Genomic DNA, 25,609 nt, shown 5'->3' on the forward strand with positions numbered 1-25,609 from the left:
TGAGTACAAGTACAGGCCAAATATACTTGGACTTTTCTCTCAGTATAAGTCAAGGACTCGGACCTCATTTCCAAGTTAGCCTGGGTGTTATTTAACAGTGGAGACAGTTTTTAAAAATGTTCTTCCAGTCCTTCCAGTTGCATAGTTCGCCGGTGCTAGGCTAGCGCGAGTCAACGGTATCTGCTAGCCTGCCATTAAAAACAGTTTTACCCACTCCACAGTACACCAAAAGCAAATAAATTATAACATCAGACTGTCAATGTGAATGTCTGTAGAGAGAATAATGTTAGAAATCAAAATACTCTTGAATCTCAATGATCGCATTATTTTTGGATTTGCTAAATAACACACGGTGTTGCTAATAAACTGGATGTAATTTAAGTCTGGCCTCTCTCCATTGACAAGCATTAACTTCCTCGTAGGCGGATACTCTGTTGAAGTTTAAAACTATTGGATCTGCCCAGAGTCACTCAGGATCTGCCATAACCAATCGCTAACGTTTTGGTCGTGACGTATGTCATGCACCGGAACCGGCCGTAAACACGTATCCGAATGATCAGAGGATTGCGTTTAGAATAAGATGTCTGTCAACGAGAGATGCAGGTTTTGTTCTTCGAATTTAAGAATTCACGGAACAATTACAAATTCTAAATGTATATTTGACACTAAGGACAGTGATGATGTATTCAGTCAACTGTCGAAGCTGGGTCTAATCATTAACAATACGCCGCTGCGCTCGGTTCGGATCTGCCGCAAATGCTGTGTAGTGATCAGTGATCGCTCGCTTCTTTCTCCGCTGCCATTACTTTACTACAACTCAAACTAACGCACGACATCAACGTCATCGTTCTCAGCCACTCCCTCTGTTCGCTGATTGGACCAGTGAAATTTGGATTTCAGAAAACCAAAGAATACACCACAATCCCAGACCTAGTACTGAAGGAAAATTAAAATTGAGTGGAAGTACGTAGGAGGGCAGAGCCAGGCTAAGGAAACACATCGTCAAAAACGAAATCTACAAAAACACATAGGAAAAAAATCCTGACTGAGGTTATCATAATTCACGCACGAAAGGGTTAAAATGTGCATAAACAATTATTTCCATAATTTTCTCCCACCTTGTACTTGGTTTTTAAATTGTCCCACTTTTTTTAACAAGATAGCAAAACTGCGCGCATAGGATTGTGGGTGATTTGGGAGCGCGAAGGATACACATATGCATCCTTTCCTGTATATGTTAAATTTTCCGAACGAAGGACTCAGTCCTTGGTTGAAATTGCGGGGATCCTCGACATTGGAACAGTCCTTCGACGGATGTCGATGACGTAGCATCCTCGAAATTCCGGCTTCCGAGGATCCTTCCTTGACAATAGCCTTGTTTGAGATGAGCAAAATCTGTGCAGAACCGATCACCGGTGATCAGTGCGAGATGCATGCCGGTTAGAAATGTGTCCGAGTGCGGTCCGCCTTGCTCTGATGTCATGCTGACGAATGTCAAAAAACTCTCGCGGGCGTAAACCGCACGTGTCGGATTCTGCAGTCGCGCGCAGTTGCTCTCGTCCGACTGCGCTGATTAAAAGCATGATGGGAAACAACTTGGTTTAAACAACCGTGATGTATTGTTCTCTTTTAAAATGTTTCACGAGTTCACACTTACAAATAAGTCAGATGAAATAAAAGCGTATTTGGCGTGCTGTCCGAGGAGAGGGCTCCGGGCTCGGTATTCGGCCCGAACCCAGAGTACTCCCCCGTATTCCTGCTGTAAAAGAAAGAGCCAAGAGTGAGGAGTCGGGGTGGTGGAGGGATGCTGGAAAACTGTCAAGGAATGTTAGGTGAGTTGACAGAGTGGATATATATGCTTCTTGTCATGCTGATTAGGGAAGATGTAATTGTTTGATGACAAGTAGATTGGATTGGTTATCTGAACGTGCTTCTCCCGATCTTTGTTTATAAAACATCATTTGAATTTAAAACTCTGATTTCGTGTTTTTATTTGTATAAATTATGTGCGAGTATTCCCGAACTCTCTGACAGTGCAATCTCTACAGTATATTGGTTATTTGATTGTTGTCATATTTATTAAAAATATTTGGTATGTAATTAAAGAACTTTGAGTGTCTTGTTCATTATATAAATTTTCTTATAAAAGCAACAGAACTTAAATTACATCCAGTTTATTAGCAACACCGTGCACGAGAGTGAATCCCGCGATATCCGCCTTTTGATCTTGTAGTAGTCTGATCATAGACAATATATAAACAGGACACAGCGACCCCATAGGTTTCAATGGAGAAAAGTGAAGTCAATTAGAAGCACTCTCTTCCTGATGACTGGGCGAACTGCGCAGACTCAAACTGAGCTTGACGACGTAGATGTGACGTGAGCCTGTCTGACAACTGTAAGTCTTCTAGTAGCTGTGCCGAGAGAAATCTGAATCATTCCTTTCCGAATCTCGCAGAGACGGAGAGCGTGAGTATTAGCTGTCCATGAGCTAGCAGCAGGAGCAACTTCATCACTCTCTGTGGGCTTCTCCATTGACTTTGTCTCCACGTCCCCCCGATTGCCTGTGAGCTTCTCCGCCGGTCTATACGGTAATTTCTCGACTGTGCGACAGAGAGTCGAGTGGTTATGACGCAATCGTTAGCCTATTTTTCCAAAAACTGCTTCTAAGGGGCCATAACGTAAGATACAAAATAATGGAGCATTTTATACATTGTCGTGTTTCTTTAGAGATAAATAATGGACAAATGGAGTCTTTAAACGCCTCAGATGTAAAGTTATTCGCTGTCAAAGTGACGCCAAAATGAATGGTAGTCAATGGAATGCTAACAGCAGGTGGGGGTCCGCTAGCCAATGACGGCCCCCAGGGAAAGCTTCAGTTTCCGGCCGATGGATTACACCCTTGAGTCTGATCCACTGCGAGAAGAGAGAACTGTCCGGCTTGCCTGCACTTTTTTCACTCCTCCCCTCACTGCAGCCGCCTACTCTCGCATACATTTCAGGCGAGGCAAGGCGCATCTCAAACAAGCCTATTGAGAAACAGCTAAGTTACTGTCTATGGTGGAGAGCAACATGAGAGCAAAATCCGACACAAGTGCCTTGCGATCGCGAGAGTGTTTTGACATACGTCAGCATGACATCAGAGCCAGGCGGACTGCACAGGAATTTCCTAATCAGAAGTAGAATTTTTATTTGTACTTTTGAGTCATTCATTCAAAGCAGACACAGACCAACACAGTTACTGTTTTTGTACTTTATTGTCACCTGCATTGTGAACATAATGATAATGATAAAAGGAAAGAAAAGTGCAAAAGTAAAGGGAACAAAAAGAGAAACTATGGGAGGAAAGTAATGAAATAATTATCATACATTTTTCTTCTGAACATAAAGTTGATTTATTCATTTTTGTAAGAAATAAAATAATATTTGAACTTCTTTACAGCAAATCTTTATTAAATATGACCCCAGGAACACAGTGATGTAGTATTTTTATTTCATAAATTGTCACATCAGAATTCTCGGAAAGAACAACATCCAGACAAGCAAATATAGTACAGTGAGAATGCAAGCTATATATTCTGCACCGTGTCTGATTGTTGAATGTGAAGATCTGCTGTATTCAGTGCATGAGGAAGTAGGAGAGCAGAGAACCGCAGAGGAACAGGACGCTCTGGGTGACACTCTGAGCCCCGTTACACAGGTTCCCCGAACAACATGAGATGCCGTCAACATTAGGATTAAATGATGTGCTGTCACAAACTGATTTAGACACACAGCCTTTTACAACAGTTGACTGATTAGAACTCCCTGACCCTGATGAAAAGAAAGAAAACAAAGGTTCAATTAGTCTAAGCTGAACATTGGTATATATGTGATCTGTGTCAAATATTTAAACCTAAGAGAGTTTATAAGATAATGACTTTAATCTTCTTCCGTTTCCAGATTCTCACCTGTTGCTGTTATTGTAATGCAGCGATCTTCAGTCCCTGAACATTTCACTGTGTTTGAGCAGATATTTCCTTCACAAGAGAAACATTTCTTTCCAGTTAGGACGGGATCTAAAGAGGAAAAACAAATATTATTTTATTTTATGTACAAAATATCTACAGCAACAACACTCCTTTAGCGGCTCCATTCAGTTCACCACAGACAAAACACACTCTGATTTTTATTTTCTGATTGAATGTCATTTGGAAGTAAAAAGAGTGTTGACTTTACAGAAGTTATTTGCACATGATCACTGAAGTACAATACAAATACCTGGAGGAGCATCTTGAGCGTTACACTTGTCTGTGTCACAGCAGGAAGTAGACACCCTTTCATTGCCGAAATTATAGGAGAAATTTTGACAGTCAGCAGAAGCAGCACAATCTTTAAACTGCGTTGTAGAAATAATGCCCCCTAAAGAATATGAATGAGACAGGAAAGAACGATTAAACTGGAAAATGTATTTACAAATTTATTTCATTTTAAACTATTTTTAAAAACAAATCATAACAATCTGAGAGAAAACAAATTAAATATCAGAAATCTGTGTAGAGTATATGTTGTGACTGAAATTTTTTATTCTGCAGGAAAAACAAGTAAATAATATATTGGACTTACCAACTTGTACCACTGCTGTTGAACTCACACACTGAGAAGATCCAGCGGGACATGTTTTAACCGTTTGTTGACCTACACAAGAACCCGTCTCACTCGAGCACACAGAACAGTTGAGAGAGTGTCCTTTAGGAATAAAACAGAGACAGTGAGAGAGAGAGAGGTCATCAATGATCTGTATTTATAATCAAGAACATCACAAACACTATTTGTCTTCATACCTGCAGTGAAGAGAATGAACAGAAGAAAAACTGAGAGTTGCAGATCCATCTTTGATCAGGAGGAGAAGGAAATAAAGTGTCTGTTTCAGTGCCATGTTATAGTTTATCAAAAGGGGAGGATCTTCATGAGAAAATGAACACAAAAAAAAGAAACAAACAAACTGCAGCTTACATCATTTACTTGCCAGTTAATGACACATTATGGATTAATATGGAAACTATACAATGTATAGACCTACTGTTTACTTAAACCAACCTTCTTAAAGTGATAGGTGACCAAAAAAGGAAGATTATATCTTTATTTACTCACCCTCATGTCATTCAAAACCTCTATGAAGACCTGTAGATCCTGTATCCCACTGTGTGTGTGTGTGTGTGTGTGTGTGTGTGTGTGTGTGTGTGTGTGTGTGTGTGTGTGTGTGTGTGTGTGTGTGTGTGTGTGTGTGTGTGTGTGTGTGTGTGTGTGTGTGTGTCCACAAAATGCAAGACCCAAACATTCTTTATATTATATTCTTGTGTTCTGCAGAAGAAAGAAAATCACACATTCTTTAGTTTACATATAGATTTATTTATTTACGAATTTACGAATTACCTGTATACATTCAGTGATATTATTTTGAGAAACCATTTTGATGATTATGGCTTACAGCTATTAAAACTTTTTCACAATATTCAAATTTTGAATTTGGGCTTTTCATAAGCTGTAAGCCATAATCATCAAAATTATAACAAATAAAGTCTTGAAATATCTCACTTTGGATGTAATGAGTCTATATAATATATTAGTTTCACCTTTTAAGTTAAATTACTGAAATGAAAACTTTTGCACAATATTCAAATTTTTCGAGTTTCAACATATAGTTGCAACATTAAAGGAAAACAATAAGAGCAATTCATAGTATCACCTACACATCATGGGACATGTAAAAACCTGTTTAAACAGAACCCTAACTTTAATTTTCTCTGAAATCATGAACAGTGAGAACAAGCCTTTAATGTCTCAACACATCAGGAGTTTCATCATTTCATCAAAATCTCAAACATATGACTCAAATTAGCGTGAATAGTAATTATCTCTTGAGGAAAATTATATGAATATGATTTTTTTCTTGTCTGGTTCAAAACCAAATATATAATATAAATTAAATATAATATCCATGCATTTTCCAAGCAGCTTGTCTGATCGGGGATGCTGGAGCCTATTAGGTAAAATATACTATTTTTCTTTATTCATCTTATTTTAGGTTAACACAAAATATAACAAATCATAATTATAACATAATTTTGATAATCAAATAAATAAATCAAATAAATGCTTGAAATATCTCACTTTGCATGTAATGAGTCTATATAATATATTAGTTTCACCTTTTAAGTTGAATTACTGAAATAAATGAACTTTTGCACGATATTCAAATTTTTCGAGTTTGGGAGGGGACATGTTCGGTTCACTTAGTTTTATCGTGGCCACAACAAAACTTGTGGGAACGTGATAATATGTTGTTGCCACGAGATATTAATTCGTGGGAACGTCATATTAAGCGCAATCTTAAGTTGAATGGGCTTTTTCGTCGGAAATTTGCTGGCTTGACTGAGCGCGCGCAGCATGTTAAACCTATATCGCCCCAGTTTACACGTCCAGCTCCTTTTACCAGGAACAAATGGACATAACCTACAAATAGACATGAAATGACGTGATTTCATTCATGGTTATTATATTTGACAGATTATATCTTATCCAGTCATCTAATCCTAAATTAGACCAGTAACATGTAGTTTTGCACTTGCCAAAAAGTGGTTTAAAGCCTCCACTTATTGAGTGAACTGTTCTTTCTGCCTAAATATAAGCCTACTGTATTTCATTGATGAGGGTTATATTTGACAACTCATTCAGTCCTTTTGACCTGTTGAAATACATTTTAAAGAGTCAATACACTTTTTGGCAAGTGTAAAACTAGGTTACTGTCTAATTATTTAAAGACATTTCAAGAGGTAAAATGACTGGATCAGATATAATCTGTCAAATAACCATGAATGAATCACGTCATTTACCACTGATAAAATGTCATGACTCATGTCTATTTGCAGGTTATGTCCATTTGTTCCTGGTAAAAGGAGCTAGACGTGTAAACTGGGCCGTTACAGGTTTTACACGCTGCGCGCGCTCATTCAAGCCAGCAACTGTCTGACGAAAAAACCCATTCAACTTGAGAAAGCGCTTCAGGTGTGTTTCATTTACCAATGTCTCAATGCCAGCCCTCACGAAAAAGAAGTATACTTCAAGTTCATTTTATGAAGTATACTTATTAATGTTCAAGTATAGTTTTAAGTATAGGCCTACATTATGTAGTAGCCTAAGTATATACTAATGTCAACATGTACTAACTTGTAAGTGTACTATTTTACAGTTTTTCTCGATTGCTTAAACACTATAACCAGGCATTTGAACTAAAATTTCAAAACCATAATGCCATTTATCAAAAAGCACACCCATTTCACTAAACTATAAACACAAATCCCTTCATTTCTCATTGCCTACACCATGTGGTCATTTAGAAAGCACTAGTATTCAGTATTGTTCACTCAAGTCAGCACAGCTTTAGCTCAGTTAGCACACAATTGCCCAGGTGAAAACACTAAGAGTCAAAATTTAACACACATCAATCAGATCCTTCAATAGATAGATAAAAGGGCCCGAATCAGTTTATTGAGTTTTGGAACAATAGATCCAGAAAGACATGAAGAAAGAAGTCGAGGAGGGATAGGAGGAGGAAAGGTAAGGGGAAGGGCAAGAAGACAAGCTGTCTCGGATGAAATTCAAGCCACTCTAGTTGACCATGTCCTTGTCCATGGTATGACTATGAGGGAGGCTGGGCTATGAGTAAGGCAAAATTTGAGACACTTCACCATCGCCTCCATCATCAGAAGCTTCAGGGAGGTGTGCTGGCAAACAAAATTATATCACTGAATAAGAGGCAAACATTTCCCATTGTCTTTGATGAGGTTTATTTTCTAGCAAGAAAAGGCCAGCAGTCGTACAGTCACACAGAGTGGCTACAGAGTGTGACAGTGAAGGGAGAGCATCCTTCCTCCTTTATAGTCTTGACTCCCAGACTGTTATCTTTCTAGGCCAATGATGGTTTTTCAACCATACGTGGAACATTCTTAGACTTGTTCATCATATTTTATCCTTTAGTGGAGGCCCTCCTGTCACGTACAACACTCTTTACCATTCCAATACAATTCCATATTTGAATAAGGTTTGTGTGTGCTCTATTACTGTCATATGATGGTCACACACATATCTTACGTAAGTAAATATAAAAATTACAGTTTTTCTCGGTTTCTTAAACACTATAACCAGGCTTTTGAACTAAAATTTCAAAACCATAATGCCATTTATCAAAAAGCACACCCATTTCACTAAACTATAAACACAAATACCTTCATTTCTCATTGCCTACACCATGTGGTCATTTAGAAAGCACTAGTATTCAGTATTGTTCACTCAAGTCAGCACAGCTTTAGCTCAGTTAGCACACAATTGCCCAGGTGAAAACACTAAGAGTCAAAATTTAACACACATCAATCAGATCCTTCAATAGATAGATAAAAGGGCCCGAATCAGTTTATTGAGTTTTGGAACAATAGATCCAGAAAGACATGAAGAAAGAAGTCGAGGAGGGATAGGAGGAGGAAAGGTAAGGGGAAGGGCAAGAAGACAAGCTGTCTCGGATGAAATTCAAGCCACTCTAGTTGACCATGTCCTTGTCCATGGTATGACTATGGGGGAGGCTGGGCTACGAGTAAGGCCGAATTTGAGACATTTCACCGTCGCCTCCATCATCAGAAGCTTCAGGGAGGTGTGGTGGCAAACAACATTCTGTCACTGAATAAGAGACAAACATTTCCAATTGTCTTTGATGAGGTTTATTTTCTACCAAGAAAAGGCCAGCAGTCGTACAGTCACACATAGTGTCTGCAGAGTGTGCAACCCGATCTCACGGCAATTCGTACGAATTTTACGAGGTGGCTAATTCGTACCAATTCATACGACCTCACTCGTACGAATTTGTACGTTTTTTGCTAAATCGTACATATTTTACGATTTGCCAAAATCGTATGAATTCATACGAATGACCTACCCCTGACCCCGCCCCTAAATCCAACCGTCACGTGGGTTTAGACAAATCGTACAAATTCGTACGAGTGAGCCACCTTTAATCACTCGTACAAATTCGTACGAATTGGTCGTGAGATAGCGTTGGAGTGTGACAGTGAAGGGAGAGCATCCTTCCTCCTTTATAGTCTTGACTCCCAGAAAGTTATCTTTCTAGGCCAATGATGGTTTTTCAACCATACGTGGAACATTCTTAGACTTGTTCATCATATTTTATCCTTTAGTGGAGGCCCTCCTGTCACGTACAACACTCTTTACCATTCCAATACAATTCCATATTTTACTGTAATAAGGTTTGTGTGTGCTCTTTTACTGTCATATGATAGGCACACACATATCTTACGTAAGTAAATATATATATATAAAAAAAATTACTTTTACAAGAGTAATGAATAAAAATATGCCAATGTATCCATTAGTTGTGTCTTTTGTTTTCATGTGAAAAGGTTTGTGAGGGGGGAACCACACTTACCAGTTTTGAAAATGTTGTTTTGAATTTATTACACCAGTGTGTAAGACTATGTTGTAGTGTGTGTGATTTTGATGGCTTGTGTGTCCAGTCTGAGGACAAAGTTTGTTTTTTCAGCAAGAGTGAATGGTTTTGAGTGTAGAGCTTCATTTTGACCTGAAAATAGGAAGTTTGGAGAATTGGGTGAGACGTTATGGATTTGTGTTTACTGTTTTGAGAATACGAGGCATAGTTTCAAAAAATGTGTTTAAGCAATCGAGAAAAACTGTAAAAAATTAGAAGAGAGAGTAAAAAAAAAAAAAAAGTACTTTTACAAGAGTACATGAATGAATAAAAATATGCCAATGTATCTATTGGTTGTGTCTTTTGTGTTCATCATGTGAAAATGTTTGTGTGTGTGTGTGTGTGTGTGTGTGGGGGGGGGGGGGGGGGGGGCAACATAACTTACCACAAGCAACACAACTTACCAGTTTTGGAAATGCTGTTTTGAATTTATTACACCAGTGTGTAAGACCAACCCGATCTCACGGCAATTCGTACGAATTTTACGAGGTGGCTAATTCGTACCAATTCATACGACCTCACTCGTACGAATTTGTAAATTTTTTGCTAAATCGTACATATTTTACGATTTGGCAAAATCGTATGAATTCATACGAATGACCTACCCCTGACCCCGCCCCTAAACCCAAACGTCACGTGGGTTTAGACAAATCGTACAAATTCGTACGAGTGAGGTCGTACAAATTCGTACGAATTAGCCACCTTTTAATCACTCGTACAAATTCGTACGAATTGGTCGTGAGATAGCGTTGGTAAGACTATGTTGTAGTGTGTTTGATTTTGATGGCTTGTGTGTGCAGTCTGAGGACAAAGTTTGGTTTTTCAGCAAGAGTGAATGGTTTTGAGTGTAGAGCTTCATTTTGACCTGAAAATAGGATGTTTGGGGAATTGGGTGAGACGTTATGGATTTGTGTTTAGTGTTTTGAGAATATGAGGCATAGTTTCAAGAAATATGTTTAAGCAATCGAGAAAAACTGTAATACCGCTTGGGACTGAATTGGCCCACTTTTAGTATAGTTCGTAATTTCGTTTCTCATTTGTACTGCAAGTGAATTTATGGGATACTAGTAGTTTACTATTTTAATACTTGTAGCAAATTTTTAGTTTATGAAAGTACACTTAAGTATACTCTCAATAAACTACTAGTTTAGTAGTTTTATACTACAAGTTTTCTTTAAGTGAACTTAACATTATACTTATAGTTTACTATATATTATTGTTGCACTTGCAGTAGGCCTACTACTAAGTTCATATTTTTAATACTTGAGAAATACCTTTAACTGTACTTTAATTTTAAAAAAAGTCGAGTTATTTTGTCGGGTTCACGCGCGTGATCATAGGTAACTAAACCTATGCACGTGAACTCGAAAATCGACTACTTTGGACTTCGACCGAAAACAGGATGTAAATACAGGTATTTGCGCTGGCTGATATAACATCATTTTTATTCATATCTTTCACATCTACTGCAGTCAGATTCACTCGTGTTCACTCTGAAGGAATCACTCAACATGGCTGGGCAGTTGTAATGACACATCAAGGATGTTAAGAGGCTAAAAGCAGGTTTATAACGTGCCCCATTCACGTCAATAGGGTGCAAATTTTAAAAAGAGGATGAGACAGTGTAGGCAACACCGATTTTTGTCGTTGTTCTCTGTATTGACAGCACTCCAAATTGACAAAAAAATGAGCTCAATGTTAAAATTGACTGGAGTTCTCCTTTAATGGGTCGTGTTGACAAAAAAAATGCGTCTTTAGCCGTTTCTTGAAGGGATGATAATACCTAAACTTAACATCTACCTTACTAACTATTAATAAGCAGTAATTAGGAGTTTATTGAGGAAAAAGTCGTAGTTAATGGTTAGTAAATAGAGAGAATTGTACCCTATAATCTAAAGTGTGACTTCTTTTTAAAAATTTTAAAGATGAAAAAGAAAAATTAGGTTGATTCAATACATTATGATTAATTTATTGCCATTTTGTGAATTATATGTAATCCTGTAATCAAAAAAGTTACTGTAGTCTGATTACAAGTATTTTAAAATGTAATGTAATCTATTTCCAAGAACCTGATGTCCGGAATCAGTGTTTCCCACAGAATGCTGTATTATCTGTGGTGGGTGGACACATTATACATAGGTTTTTCTTTAACAAAAAACTTATATTAATTATAGCTGTCCACAAAACTTGAGGAGACATACACTAAAATGGCTGATTTGAAAGGGCCATGGATGTTGTACAAGGCTGTTGGTAATATGGTGAATCTTCCTATCTTTATGTACATTGTCTATTAGCAAATTTACTTCTTCTTTTTTTCTTGTAGGGGGATGTAGACAGAGGAAATTGTGTATTGTGCCCCCTGAGGCAGAAGGTTGTTCGGGTGTTTACCTAAATTCAGTTGCACGTGGGAAGTCAACACTGTTAGTACCAGTGCAAGGAGCACTTGATTTGACACCACTTCCTTACTCTTCAAAGGAGTTTGAAAAAATGCCAAAAGCAACATTTCATTCCAGTTATTAGCCGCACATGTGCATCTTGTGAGTCAAGACGCTGCATCGCTATTTGCTAACAACACAGCCTCATCAGCTGATTCTGCTCTCATCAGCTGATTCTGGTTAACTTAACTCCCCTCGAAGCTAAATGGCTCGCTCAAACAGGGCGCCCTATTTAAAGCACTTCAGTTGCATCCCGTCTACTTGCTTGCTGTTTGCTTTGCTGCTGCCCCCCACCTCCCCTGCTCCTCCTTGTCGTGTATAACATGGCATTTGCTTTATGTCATTGTTGCCTGCTCTGTTCATGGGGGAATAATTTAGCATTCCCAGTCCTAAACTGTGTGAGCGTTCCCTTATTCTGCTGCTGTCCTCTGACTCTCTGCTATTTCATGGTGCTCATGAAAGGTCAGAGGACTCCCTGAACAGAGCCATACCGCCAAATTTATTTAAGAATTATCAACTTGAATTGCAATTTATTCAATAGAAATTCTTAATCATTTTTATTGTCTGTGTGTTCTTGACTTTATGGACCTGACAGAACTGAAAACTCATCTCTTCCGTGAGCACTTAACATAAAAATAAATAAAAATAAAAATCCTTTCCTTTTCCTTTAATCCTCCCTTGTCTGGCTTATGCTACTCTGAGCAATGCCTGAACTTTGTGTTTTGAGCACTTCTTGCGTTGTTTTTGCCTCTTCACGATGACTCGCTTGCTTTAGTCCTCAGTTGTAAGTCGCTTTGGATAAAAGCGTCTGCTAAATGTGAATGTAAATGTTGGGAGACAGTGACAACTGACTCTGATGAACAGGCAGGAATATTTTGCTCATAATAATTGCTCTGAATAAATGAATTAATCAGATTAATGTCCTTTGGCTAATATGTTTGTTTTGTTTGTTTATTTGTTTGTTTTCTTGCAGATTGAACATTTCCCGGGGTCACCAGATAATGAGGACCTGCCATCATCAACCAGTCTTTCCATTGACTTTATCCATTGACAACTCTCCGGATGACACTCACATTGACTTAAGTAATATAAAATCTGACATGCGTTTTTTTATTAATATTGGGCTACATTTTAGACGACCTGTCCAATTTGTGAGCAGTTTTACCCCAGTGACTTTGTGGAAATCCATGCAAGCATCTGTGGTGAAAGGTATTTCTCAGTTTTCTCATGCACTATCATTTTCTGAAGGATAATTTCAAGTATCAAACAGTTGTTTTCTGTAGTTTGTAATCCTGTAGTTTTTAAACAGCAAAAGGGTTTGCGCTGGTGCAAGCTGTTAGTAAATCTGGTGCCAAGTCTTATATCTTTTCTTCTAAAAACATGCATTTAGTACTTTACATTTTTTATTATCTAGAAACACCCATCCTGCTGAGAAAAAGAAAAGAAAAACTTACTGCAAAGTTATCTGAATGTACATTAGTGTATTTAGCCTTGAGTGAATATCTCCAAGTATCTTTTGAGTCTTGGAAAAATTGCATAATGCACACAGAATATGTCATCTGTACATGAAATGTCCAGGTCATCTTCTTCAAGGTACTGCAGAAGATTGTAGTGCTTCGATGATACTGAGATCCACACATCTCGCCATAATCGTTCTATCCTACGGAGGTTTGAAATAGGAAATTGACCAGATTACTCGAGTTCTATAATTTCTTAGTCATGTGCCAAGATGCGTTAAATGGTTATGAGTATTTTATACTGTTTAACTCAGTCTTAGAGCATCAAATACATCATTTATATTAGGTTTAATTATTCCACAACTAATACAAGATTCTCTAGCACTTGTTTTCTATCCAACATGAACACATGGTCAATCAAAATACTAACAGTTGGTGGCATTACAAAAACTGCATTACTTGTCATGTTTCAGTTCTATCTGTATAGAACATACATAATGAAACCCATTTTTTTTTTCATTCAGCTGTGTGTGTATTCATGGTGCATTAGATCTGAATCTGAATGTGATTGAGTCATCAATACTTTATAGAATGTACAACTGAAAATAAAAACAGTAAGCGACAGATTTGCTGCAGTAAAGGCTTTATTAGCAATACTAAATTGCTGTCAGTGATCAACAAAACAAGAAAGACAAACATACATGGCCTTTGGTTTACTAAAGTGTGCAAAAATAAAACAAAAGGACAGAAAAAAAGGCCCCAAAAAAAAAAATCCTGTTCTAATCTATACGATCTTCAGCATTTGGTCACATGTTCTCATCTACATCACACCGTATGTTGTCTCTTGCTATACACCTTGGATAGAAACGCTTAGCATGCCTTATCCACCCCTGGCAGTCTTCAACTGAGATGTCTCTGTAGCCAGCATCCATGGCATCCAGGAGGGACATTTGGTCATGTGGCCGATGATCATATACTGTACTTTCCACCTCCAAGCAGAAAAACATTCCTCAATGGGGTTGAGGAAATGAGAGTACGGAGGAAGAAAAAGTTTAATCATTCTTGGATGTGCTGCAAACCAGTTTGTGATTGCATGTGAACGGTGGAATGCTATTGTCCCATGTAATCACAAATGTCCTCATGTTTCCCAGTTTCCCAGGCACTAGTTGTTGGTGGAGGTCATCTAAAAACAAAAGAAAGCGCTCTGTGTTGTAGGGACCAATCTGGCTTTTCTGCAGGACCAAACCAGCACTTGAGATTGCAGCACACATTGTGATATTTGCTCCTCTCTGACCCGGCACATCAACAGTGGCCCGTTTCCCAATTACATTTCTTCCTCGTCTACGTGTTTTTGCCAGGTTTTACCCTGCCTCGTCTACATAAATTAATTCATGCAGTGTCTGATTAGCTTCCAACTCCATAATTCTCTGAAAGAAAAACCAAACAATTTTGACATAAATGCTTTCCACTATGTGGGTATGTTTACTTGTAGAGTAGCAATAGAGAATAGTGAGAAAACAAAGAAAAAAAAGTAGTGTGGGATAGTCACTATAGAATCAGACATGGTGTATACATCATACCTGTACTTATTGGTGCCGGAGTTCCTTGACCCGATCACTGTTTCTCTCAAAGGGAACCGTGTACAGCTGTTTCATTCGAATTCGGTGGTCAGAGCAAGGAAGTCGTTGTGTCCTTTAGAAAAACAAAAATACAACACATTTGTATTTGTAACTCCTGGTGGCCAGCAGTTACTGTAATACAGTAAATAGCAACTGCATTGATAGCCCTCATGAAATGCATGACTTACCTGTTGGTTTGTTGAAATATCCGTATAATGGAAGCAACGGTTGATCGTCTGAGATTAGGCTGGACTCTTTCACCAGCCTCTCTCAATGATAGTCCATGGTTTATCACATGGTCTATGATGGTGGCTCTTATTTCATCCGTGACAACAGCTACTCTCTTTTGAACAGCAGCACGCATTCTTACTCCTCTCCCCCTACCTCTCCTTCTCCCTTGTCCTGGTCCAACTAGTCCTCCTCTCCCATGGTCCAACTAGTCCTCCTCTCCCATGGTCCAACTAGTCCTCCTCTCCCATGGTCCAACTAGTCCTCCTCTCCCATGGTCCAACTAGTCCTCCTCTCCCATGGTCCAACTAGTCCTCCTCTCCCTGGTCCAACTAGTCCTCCTCTCCCTGGTCCAAGTAGTCCTCCTCTCTCTGGTCCAACTAGTCCTCCTCTCCCATGGTCCAACTAGTCCTCCTCTCCCATGGTCCAACTAGTCCTCCTCTCCCATGGTCCAACTAGTCCTCCTCTCCCATGGTCCAACTAGTCCTCCTCTCCCATGGTCCAACTAGTCCTCCTCTCCCATGGTCCAACTAGTCCTCCTCTCCCATGGTCCAACTAGTCCTCCTCTCCTATGGTCCAACTAGTCCTCCTCTCCCATGGTCCAACTAGTCCTCCTCTCCCATGGTCCAACTAGTCCTCCTCTCCCATGGTCCAACTAGTCCTCCTCTCCCATGGTCCAACTAGTCCTCCTCTCCCATGGTCCAACTAGTCCTCCTCTCCCATGGTCCAACTAGTCCTCCTCTCCCATGGTCCAACTAGTCCTCCTCTCCCTGGTCCAACTAGTCCTCTCCCTGGTCCAACTAGTCCTCCTCTCCCATGGTCCAACTAGTCCTCCTCTCCCTGGTCCAACTAGTCCTCCTCTCCCTGGTCCAACTAGTCCTCCTCTCCCTGGTCCAACTAGTCCTCCTCTCCCTGGTCCAACTAGTCCTCTCCCTCGTCTAACTAGTCTTCTCCCTCGTCCAGACATTTTTTTTTTCTGCTCCTCTGTGATGTTCAGTGTTGCTTTGAACAAAACGAATCCAAAGAGTGCCATTTTATTGTGTATGTCCATGTAATGGAAAGTCTTCAACACCTGGCTATGTCTCTGATTGAGATTAAAATCAGCTATTTCTTACTCTAATGATCAGTTAATTTAAAAATGCTTATCAGCTGTTTGAATATAAAAATATATATATATTTTTTCAATACTTTTGAGCTGATATTGTTGCAGAAGTAGAGACTTTATACTATATCTATGCGGTTTGGAACATTACGTCTTCATTTTTGGCATGTTGCGTTTAAGCATTTGTAAAAAAGACTATAAAGATCTATGATTTTGGTATTGGGTATGCTTATATGTAAAGAAAATGTAGGCATTCTAGAAACGTGTTAATTGACTGCATTTTGTGTGCAAACAACAGGAATTGTGTTAATGGTATGGTCACAAGTTCACAACAGACAGATGTTGTGCTAATTGTGTTTAGAGTTTTGAAAATGTGATTACAGATTGGACAAAAGGATGTTAGCAATTGAAAAAAACTGTAATTGTACTACTGATTTATATTTTTGATGACGGTTCTGTAACTTCTTAGATTAATAAACACAATTCTCAAGTAGTCAATATTGATAAATGTCATCCAATATAAACCCACAACAAACTAACACAGAAAAACATTTTATAACTGCACTTAAATGCAGTGTGATAGTGTAGACCAAGTGAAACAGCGCTGCATTACCTCACAAGTTTCATTCGTCTTATAAACTGAGCTGTATGACTAATAAAAAATGTATGTAAAAATGTCATACAAAAATATGTTAAAATGCCTATCTTTGCGTAAACATGGTGACGTCTTAAGTGACCGTAAACAGTTGAGAAATACTGGTATCGGTGCCTCCCTAAATTTCACCATGTTTGCACAATAATCAAACTCACAGTCAATATTTGACTTTTTGAAAGCAAGGAAAACGGCATCTTATCAACAAGGCGACATAACGGATGCCCTCGTCTCTTCGTGGAGGTGGAAAAACAAGTTATTTATGACCCGCAAGATTACTTGTATAAAGATTTAAATGCAAAATAAAAGGCATGAGAGTTTTTGTCAGTTGTAAATGTTTGTGGCTAACACAAGAACTACATGTTAAAGGGTAACTAAACCCCTGGGGCTGGTTGCATAAATTAAGCTATTATGTTAAGACAGTGACTACAGTTCTAGTATGACCCACTAGCAGTAGTCAGGGGCAGTCAGTCTTACTTTTCCGTATCAAATTAGGCTAATCTACGTTTTTATGAAACTGATTTAAAAAAGCTATGAACAGTCTCAAAGAAAAAAAGTTGGTGTTTAACTTGTAAGACTAGTGAGTCTTAGCGGTTTAAGCAACCGGCCCCTGGTCAGAGCTGGTAACTCCACCCACTGGCAATATTTGACAAATGCAGGATAAATGGGCAGAGAGCAGAGACAGGGGGACGAACCGAGGGGAAAAAAAGAAGAGAAATTGGTGTTATCGTTTACAATTACAGTTTTATTGTGATGTCGCCCGTGTAGTCCCTAGCATCCATTTGTTGTAGTTCTTTAAAAGCAATTTCTTTTAAAAAAAAGTTTTCCCTTTGCTTTTAACTTTGAGCGTTGTAACTTTGCAGATGTTGTTTATGCTCAAACAGCAACATTACACACTAACTAAAGTTAGAAAAGTGAAATCATAATCAACCACCCCTTTAAGTGTTTTGCCACTTGCTTGAGCAACTTAATAACTGAACAACAAGTTGTTTAAATTTTTGTTTAAATGTGAATATGTCTAAATGTCTATGAAATATTGTATAAATGTACTGTGTACAAAGAGAATCATAGTGCTGACAAACAATTGTTGCACTGTAAAAAAAAAACACAATCAATAAATTATGCCAGCCTATGTTTTCACATTTCTTTAACTCATCAAAATAAGTTAAGCAATTTTTTTTTTTTTTTTTTTATAAGTTTAATAAGATTCAACCCATTTTGAAATGACCAAGTTGAAATGACTTAAACATCCAAGTTGATTGTACTTCAAAATTTAAGGCAGCAACTTGTTTTGCCGTGTGGTATATGAGCGTGTGCTGCTGCTCCTTCATACGCATGCATACCTGACGTGATGAACTGAGATGAACAGGTGTATCCATGTGGAAATCTTTCAAAATCTCCTCCCCCTTCACATCTGTCAGAATAATTTTGATTTATGTTTTACCTTTGCAGTTAATAAACCATATGACAGGTCACATGAAGGCATCGCCTCCTGCTTTCTCTGCTGCCTAATTTGCTGAGCCTCCCTCTGGTGGACAACATTAGTATTATTAGTATACATCTCTCATTTTCTAGCTGTTACGAATGCTGTGCATGTAATAATTATAATAATCCCACGATACAGACACAAGCAGCAAAATAAAATAAAATAAATAAACACAAATGTACTTTAATATTACATCTGTTAATTCAAGTAAAGTCACAATACAGATTGTATTAAAGCAGCTTCACAGTGATAACATGAAAATAATACAACAAAGTTAGTTTCTAGAAGAAAATTGCATCATCGTCCACCTTAAGTAAGGCAGATCAATAATATTGTTGAATAATAAACGTCCCCAAACTAAGCAAGCCAAAATCCAAGGCAAACAGTGGCAAGGAACCAAAACTCCATCAGGAGACAGAATGGAGAAAAAAACCTGGGAGAAACCAGGCTCAGTCGAGGGCCAGTTCTCCTCTGGCCAACACGTGAACAGTGTATAATTTGAACCATAAAATATAAATATAAAACATAAAAATGACAATAGCCAATTCTGGCTCCATAGCCGTTTAAATTGTATCAAATTAATTATCAGGATGGCAGCTGTATTCTCGCACCGTTGCTTGGCGCCAGGAGCAGAAATCGGGAACACCTGTTGTGCAATTAGAAAATCCTAAGGCTACATGGTGCGTCCGCGGCCTTCGAAATTACACATTGCTGGGTGTTAGATTTTTTAGAGTGACTTGATTGCTTTAAAAAGTCTTTTAAAATGTCAATGACGTCATACACATCATACGACCAGTGTACAAAAGGCTAAGCTTTAATGACGCTGGTGCCCTCTGCTGGACATTTAGTTTGTTGCACTTTAGAATATACGTATTATCTCTGAATCACCTGACTATCATTGCTGCAATCTCATTGGTTTAGATCGGGAGAACATAATGTCAATAAAAAGAGTGTTCATGCCCAGACATATAACTATGTTGCTAAATTCTGCGGCAGTTTTGTATTGATCTCCGTGCTGATCCAACGCTATCTGTACGTTCACACCGCCGCCGGCGAGAGCGGCAAAATTCGCTCTCGCCGCCCTGCGATCGACGCCGTGAGATTCGGGGACTAGGCTTGTTTGAGATGAGCAAAATCTGCGCAGAACCGATCACCGGTGATCACCGCGAGATGCATGCCGGTTAGAAAAGTGTCCGACTGCGTTCCGCCTGGAATCCGGACATACGGACATCATGCTGACGTATGTCAAAAATCTCTCGCGAGCGCAAGCCGCACCTGTCGGATTCTGCAGTTGCGCGCAGTTGCTCTCCACCGACTGCGCGGATCAAAAGCATGATGGGAAACGACTTGCTGACGACACAGCTTAATGCTCATTGGTTTAAACAATCATGATGTAATGTTCTCTTTTAAAATGTTTGATATTAAAACTCTGATATCATGTTTTATGTATATGATCTGTGAATATTCCCAAACTCTCTGACAGTGCGATCTCTATATGGATTATGTGATTATGTAATTAATATATATATATAGAAGAAAAGAAAAAAATATTGATAAACACGTATTTGGAATGGGATTATATAGCCTAACAAGTGATTTGGGTGTCTTGTTCATTATATTTATTTTCATATTTTAGGCAAAAGAACTTAAATTACATCCAGTTTATTAGCAACACTGTGCACGAGCGTGAATCCCGTGAATCCCGCGATATCCATCTTTGATCTCACAGGTGTCAGATCCACTGCGAGAAGAGAGAACTGTCCGGCTTGCCTGCGCTTTTTTCACTCCTCCCCTCACTGCAGCCGCCTACTCTCGCATACATTTCAGGCGAGGCAAGGCGCATCTCAAACAAGCCTAGTATTTCGAAACATCTGCGCTTCGGGATCTCGCAAAGCTTCGGAACGACTGTTTCGCGTCAGCCATCCCTAGTCTCGTCTTGTCTTGTCTTGTCTTGTCTTGTCCTGTCCTGTGTCATCAGCTAGAAGTGATACTATTTATTATACTGTGAGTTTCGCTATCTTCAGACTGTGTATTATCCAGCTGTGCCTGTTTGCAGAGTAGGCCTACCTGTTCAGCGTCTGCTCTCGGCTGATCATCCTCCCTGCTGTCATCACTAGTCCTGACTGGCTCAGCGTCTCGCTGTTCCCGGACCGCCGTCCTCGTGGGAGTTTGTGTTAACCTGTTATCCAGTGATCTGGCAGTTTCTGTTCTGGCGCTGATTAATGCCTGAGATTTGTGTTCTGTTTCTTCATTGAGGATTATCTTCATTTATTCATTAAAGACTGTAAACTGCACTCCGCCCTGGTCTTCCGTCATTCATACTCCCTAACACAGTGATGTCATCAAAACCATTAATCTATATTGACGGAAGAGACTGTAAGTTTTGAACTGTTTAATGTAGCTCAGTTGAAATATTAATAATTAATCACAACTTGTTACCATTACTCAGAGTGGGTTTTAAAGATTATTTGTTAAAGCTAACAAATAATAATGTGTCTGATTTGTCTCAGTCACTACAGAATGCTTACAGTATATCTTCTAAATGCAAATTTTCATTGTTTTGGAGCGCACTACTTTATAGATAACCTTAAACCTCAGGCTAACATATTCATACCAACAAAAACAACAAAACCTTTGATTTGGGGACTTCCTGATTATGCAATTTCCTAATCAAAGGTAGAATTTTTATTTGTACTTGAGTCATTCATTCAAAGCAGACACAGACCAACACAGTTACTGTTTTTGTACTTGATTGTGAACACCTGCATTGTGAACATAATGATAAAAGGAAAGAAAAGTGCAAAATAAGTAAAGGGAACAAAAAGAGAAACTATGGGAGGAAAGTAATTACGTAAATAATTATCATACATTTTTCTTCTGAACATAAAGTTGATTTATTAATTTTTGTAAGAAATAAAATATGATTTGAATTTCTTTACAGCATGAAAAGCTTTATTAAATATGTCACATCAGAATTTCACAGCAAAAAAATAAAAATCACCTCAGAACAAGCACATATAGTACAGAGAGAATGCAAGCTATATATTCTGCACCGTGTCTCATAGTAGAATCTGAAGAGCTCAGGGTGGTCTGGGTGACACTCTGGGTGGTCTGGGTGACACTCTGAGCCCCGTTACACAGGTTCCCCTCACAACATGTGGCGTTCCCAAAGCCAACACTAACTGATGTTGTGGCGTCACAAAGAGATTTAGAGACACAGCCTTTTGCAACAGTTGACTGGCCAGAAGCTGAAGCTGATGAAAAGAAAGAAAACAAACGCTGATTCAGTCTAAGCTGAACATTGGTATATGTGTGATCTGTGTCAAATGTTTAAACCTGGCTAAGAGAGTTTATAAGATAATGACTTTAATCTTCTCCCTTTTCCAGATTCTCACCTGTTCCATTAATGCAGCGATCTTCAATCCCTGAACATTTCACTGTGTTTGAGCAGCTCTGTCCATCACAATAGTAACAGCTTTTTCCAGTTGCGACGGGTTCTACAGAGGGAAAACAAGTATTATTTTATACACATATTTTTAACACTCCTTTAGCGGCTCCATTCAATCACACCACCACAGACAAGCTGAATGTCATTTGGGAGTAAATTGAGTGTTGACTTTACAGAAGTTATTTATTTGTAGAGGTGAATTCAGGGCTAGTTGGACACTTTTTGCCATTGAGATGACTTGTAAAAAGTGTCCCAATCAACCTGAATTCACCCTACATGATCATTAAAGTACAATACCTGGAACATCTTGGAGGTTACACTTGTCTGTGTTACAGCAGGAAACAGTCGTCCTTACATAGCCGAAGTTAAAGGACTGACTTAGACAAGCAGCAGCACAATCTTTAATGTTCCCTGTAGAACTAATGCCCCCTAAAGAATATGAGTGAGACATGAAAGACCAATTAAACTGGAAAATTTATTTTATACTAGTTTTAAAAAAAAATACAAATCATGACAATCTGAGAGAAACCATTAAATATCTGAAATCTATGTAGAGTATTTTGTGATTGAGATTGTAAATTCTGCCAGATAATAAATAAATAATAGCAGCATCTCAATCAGTCAATCATTAATTTCAAACATACTGGATTTACCAACTTGTGTCCCTATTATTGAACTCGTGCACTGAGGAGATGCATCGGTACATGTTGTAACCGTTTGTTGACCTACACATGAACCCGTCGGATTCGAGCACACATAACAGTTGAGAGAGTGTCCTTTAGGAATAAAACAGAGACAGTGAGAGAGAGAGGTCATCAATGATCTGTATTTATAATCAAGAACATCACACACACTATTTGTCTTCATACCTGCAGTGAAGAGAATGAACAGAAGAAAAACTGAGAGTTGCAGATCCATCTTTGATCAGGAGGAGAAGGAAATAAAGTGTCTGTTTCAGTGCCATTTTATAGTTTAGCAAAAGGGGAGGATCTTCATGAGAAAATGAAAAAAGAAACATAAACTTCAGCTTACATCATTTACTTGCCAGTTAATGACACACACACACACACACACACACACACACACACACACACACACACACACACAAACAAAAAATAATAAATAAATAAATAATAAATAAATAAAATAAATAATAAACACACACACACACAACCTGATTAATATGGAAACTACAATGTCATAGTTTTACTTAAACCAACCTTGTTAAAGTGATAGTTGACCCGATGAAGATTATGTCTTTATTTACTCACCCTCATGTCATTCAAACCCTGTATGACTTTCTTTCTTTTGTGGAACACAAAAGTAGATATTTTGAGAAATGTTTGTGTCTATAAAGTGCAAGCCAGTGGGGCTCAATGGTGCAAACATTCTTTAAAATATATTCTTGTGTTCTGCAGAAGAAAGAAAAACACACTCTTAAGTTTACATATAGATTTAGCTATTACCTACATTGGTGAGTAAAGTTATTGAGAAACCAGGTCAAGACTAGTTTTCAAGTTGTCAAGACTATAACTTTTAATTTAAATATACTGGTAACAACATGCATTACAATATAAGGTTCATTAGTTAACTACATTAATTAGCATGAACTAATAATGAACTGCACTTATGCAGCATTTATTCATCTTTGTCAATTTTAATTTCAACATTCACTAATACATTATTAAAATCTTGGTTAACTATTTAACCTTATTGTAAACTATTATCAATACACTTTATTGTTGCAACATTAAAGGATTACAATAAGTGCAATGCAATAGTGTGTAGTATCACCTACACATTGTGGGAAATGAAACCTATTTAAACAAAACCATGACTTTCATTTTCTCTGAAATCATGAACAATGAGACTTTTAGTGACAGTTACAGGTCTGTCAGGTTCCTGCACTTATCACGCTGCACTGCCTATCACACACACTCCCTTTTCCTGAGCACTGATCACACACACCTGTACCTCATCACCTCCACTATAAGCTCACAATCAGTGGTGGGCAGATCGAGGCAAACTGTCTCGTATTGTGTCGAGGCTTCGAAACAATACGACACCCATCTCAACGGTGATCCCTATAGTGGTCAGAACCAGTGTAAATGCAACAAAACCCACAGACACTACTTGTTCATAGTGGTGGGCAGATCGAGGCTTCGTGAAACAATGAAACAGTTGAAGCAAAAATGCCATATTGTGTCGAGGCTTCGAATCAATCCGACACCCGTCTCAACGGTGAAACCTAGTGGTCACTTGCAGGTGTTGATCTGAAAAAAAATATGTATATATCTATTAATCTATGTATCTATACATGTATCTATCTATTAATCTGTCTAGATATATTTATATCTGTGCATCTATTAATGTGTCACTATAGCCTATGGTTAGCTGACTCTGTCTGTCTCTAGCCTATCAGTCAATGTGTAAATTTAAATGCAAGCCTAAATATAACTAAACAAATCGCACTATAAATGTCACTATAGGCCTATCACCAAAAATCCGCTATCTCAAAATCAAACTCCTCTCACAAAAACCCACGAGGTCAAGATGCGTTGACTTCACTTTTATACAGATGTGCGATTGTGTGGTCTGTTCCCGAACCTGTCAATCAAACGCTGATTCGGTGGATCACACCTGATGAAACACTTGTGAAACACTCCGAAGCTTCATTTAGCTGTAGTCACGTGACATGGGTGTTTTGAATTAGGCTTCGGATCAGTAGGCTTGTTTGAGATGAGTAAAATCTGCGCAGAACCGACCACCGGTGATCACCACGAGATGCATGCAAGGGTGTAATCCATCCGCCGGAAACTGAAGCTTCCCCGGGGCCGCCATTGCAGAACATCACCTGCTGTTAGCATTCCATTGACTACCATTCATTTTGGCGTCACTTTGACAGCGAATAACTTTACATCTGAGGCGTTTAAAGACTCCATTTGTCCATTATTTATTTTTAAAGAAACACGACAATGTATAAAAGGCGCCATTACCTTGTATCTTACGGTATGGCCCCGTTGAAGCAGTTTTTGTAAAAATAGGCTAACGATTGCGTCATAACCACTCGACTCTCTATCGCACAGTCGAGAAATTCGCCTTTGGCTAAGCCCCACCCTAGAATGTAGATTGACCAATCACAGCGCAGCCAAGAACGAGCTCCCACAGAGGTCCGACACTTTTTCACAGCGCTCCATTGACTTTAACACAGGCGTCTCGTATTTTTGGTCTCGGCAGGCTATATTACCGTCGTAGTTTTATCAAAAATATGGTTAAACGTTGTGCCTGGGGCATTTGTAACACAGACACGCGTTTCCCAGAGAGGTTGGAGGGGGGTGTCCGTTTTGTTTCCCTTCCCAAAACCGAAGTCAAATCCTGACAAGTGTCGTCTTTGGATTAAACTGTGTGGACGTCCTCAGTCAGCGAAACCCCTCAAGGATCAACAAGCACACTTTTGCTCTAAGATAAATTTTGCTTTTAACCTTACTGTGAAGTTATACTAGTTAGACAGTTTTATGCTGTGTTAGGTTATGATTTTGGTTCTCTACCCTAATTGTTGATACGCTAGCACACGCTGCTAATAAACACAACTTTATACTCGCGTAGTCCGTTTGCTTTGTAATAACGATTATAGAAGTGTATAGAGA

General features: G+C 38.7%; 2 protein-coding genes and 1 long non-coding RNA gene across 6 annotated transcripts in view; all 3 read right to left on the reverse strand.

The window, feature by feature from the left end:
- Positions 1-3,249: 3,249 nt before the first annotated feature.
- On the reverse strand, positions 3,250-4,942 carry LOC306984941 (urokinase plasminogen activator surface receptor-like). Its single transcript, XM_079586759.1, has 5 exons — positions 4,824-4,942; positions 4,606-4,728; positions 4,261-4,401; positions 3,951-4,058; positions 3,250-3,813 (listed from the first exon to the last, which is right to left on the reverse strand). The coding sequence occupies exons 1-5, from the start codon at positions 4,870-4,872 to the stop codon at positions 3,620-3,622; spliced, it is 615 nt and encodes a 204-aa protein (XP_079442885.1). The 5' UTR covers positions 4,873-4,942; the 3' UTR covers positions 3,250-3,619.
- Positions 4,943-14,198: 9,256 nt separating this feature from the next.
- LOC306984952 lies at positions 14,199-15,556 on the reverse strand. Its single transcript, XR_013794697.1, has 3 exons — positions 15,235-15,556; positions 15,008-15,119; positions 14,199-14,854 (listed from the first exon to the last, which is right to left on the reverse strand). It is a non-coding gene; the product is annotated as an uncharacterized lncRNA (long non-coding RNA).
- A 5,409-nt stretch (positions 15,557-20,965) lies between these two features.
- LOC306984720 (phospholipase A2 inhibitor 31 kDa subunit-like) overlaps positions 20,966-25,609 on the reverse strand; it is a 38,904-nt gene continuing 34,260 nt past the window's right edge. Inside the window, exons 1-5 of one of the 4 annotated variants that reach the window (XM_079586320.1) lie at positions 22,832-22,924; positions 22,616-22,738; positions 22,260-22,391; positions 21,910-22,011; positions 20,966-21,762 (exon numbers count right to left, since the gene is read on the reverse strand). In XM_079586320.1, the coding sequence (XP_079442446.1) occupies positions 21,512-21,762; positions 21,910-22,011; positions 22,260-22,391; positions 22,616-22,738; positions 22,832-22,880 (657 nt within the window). In that variant the 5' untranslated portion in view covers positions 22,881-22,924 and the 3' untranslated portion in view covers positions 20,966-21,511. Of the gene's footprint in view, positions 21,769-21,909; positions 22,012-22,259; positions 22,392-22,615; positions 22,739-22,831; positions 22,947-25,609 lie in introns of those variants that run through there. The other 3 variants (XM_079586318.1, XM_079586319.1, XM_079586317.1) reach the window with 3 other exon arrangements.

The sequence above is a fragment of the Phoxinus phoxinus genome, assembly GCF_949152265.1.
Source record: "Phoxinus phoxinus genome assembly, chromosome: 17".
In the NCBI taxonomy this organism is placed as follows: Eukaryota; Metazoa; Chordata; class Actinopteri; order Cypriniformes; family Leuciscidae; genus Phoxinus; species Phoxinus phoxinus.

Bases quoted from the DNA above. Each gene is read 5' to 3' on its own strand.
- LOC306984941 (XM_079586759.1), bottom strand. From the start codon at position 4,872: ATGGATCTGCAACTCTCAGTTTTTCTTCTGTTCATTCTCTTCACTGCA. The intron at 4,729-4,823 runs GTATGAAGACAA...TTATTCCTAAAG, and splicing joins GTTCATTCTCTTCACTGCAG to GACACTCTCTCAACTGTTCT. The intron at 4,059-4,260 runs GTATTTGTATTG...TTTCCTCTTTAG, and splicing joins CGCTCAAGATGCTCCTCCAG to ATCCCGTCCTAACTGGAAAG.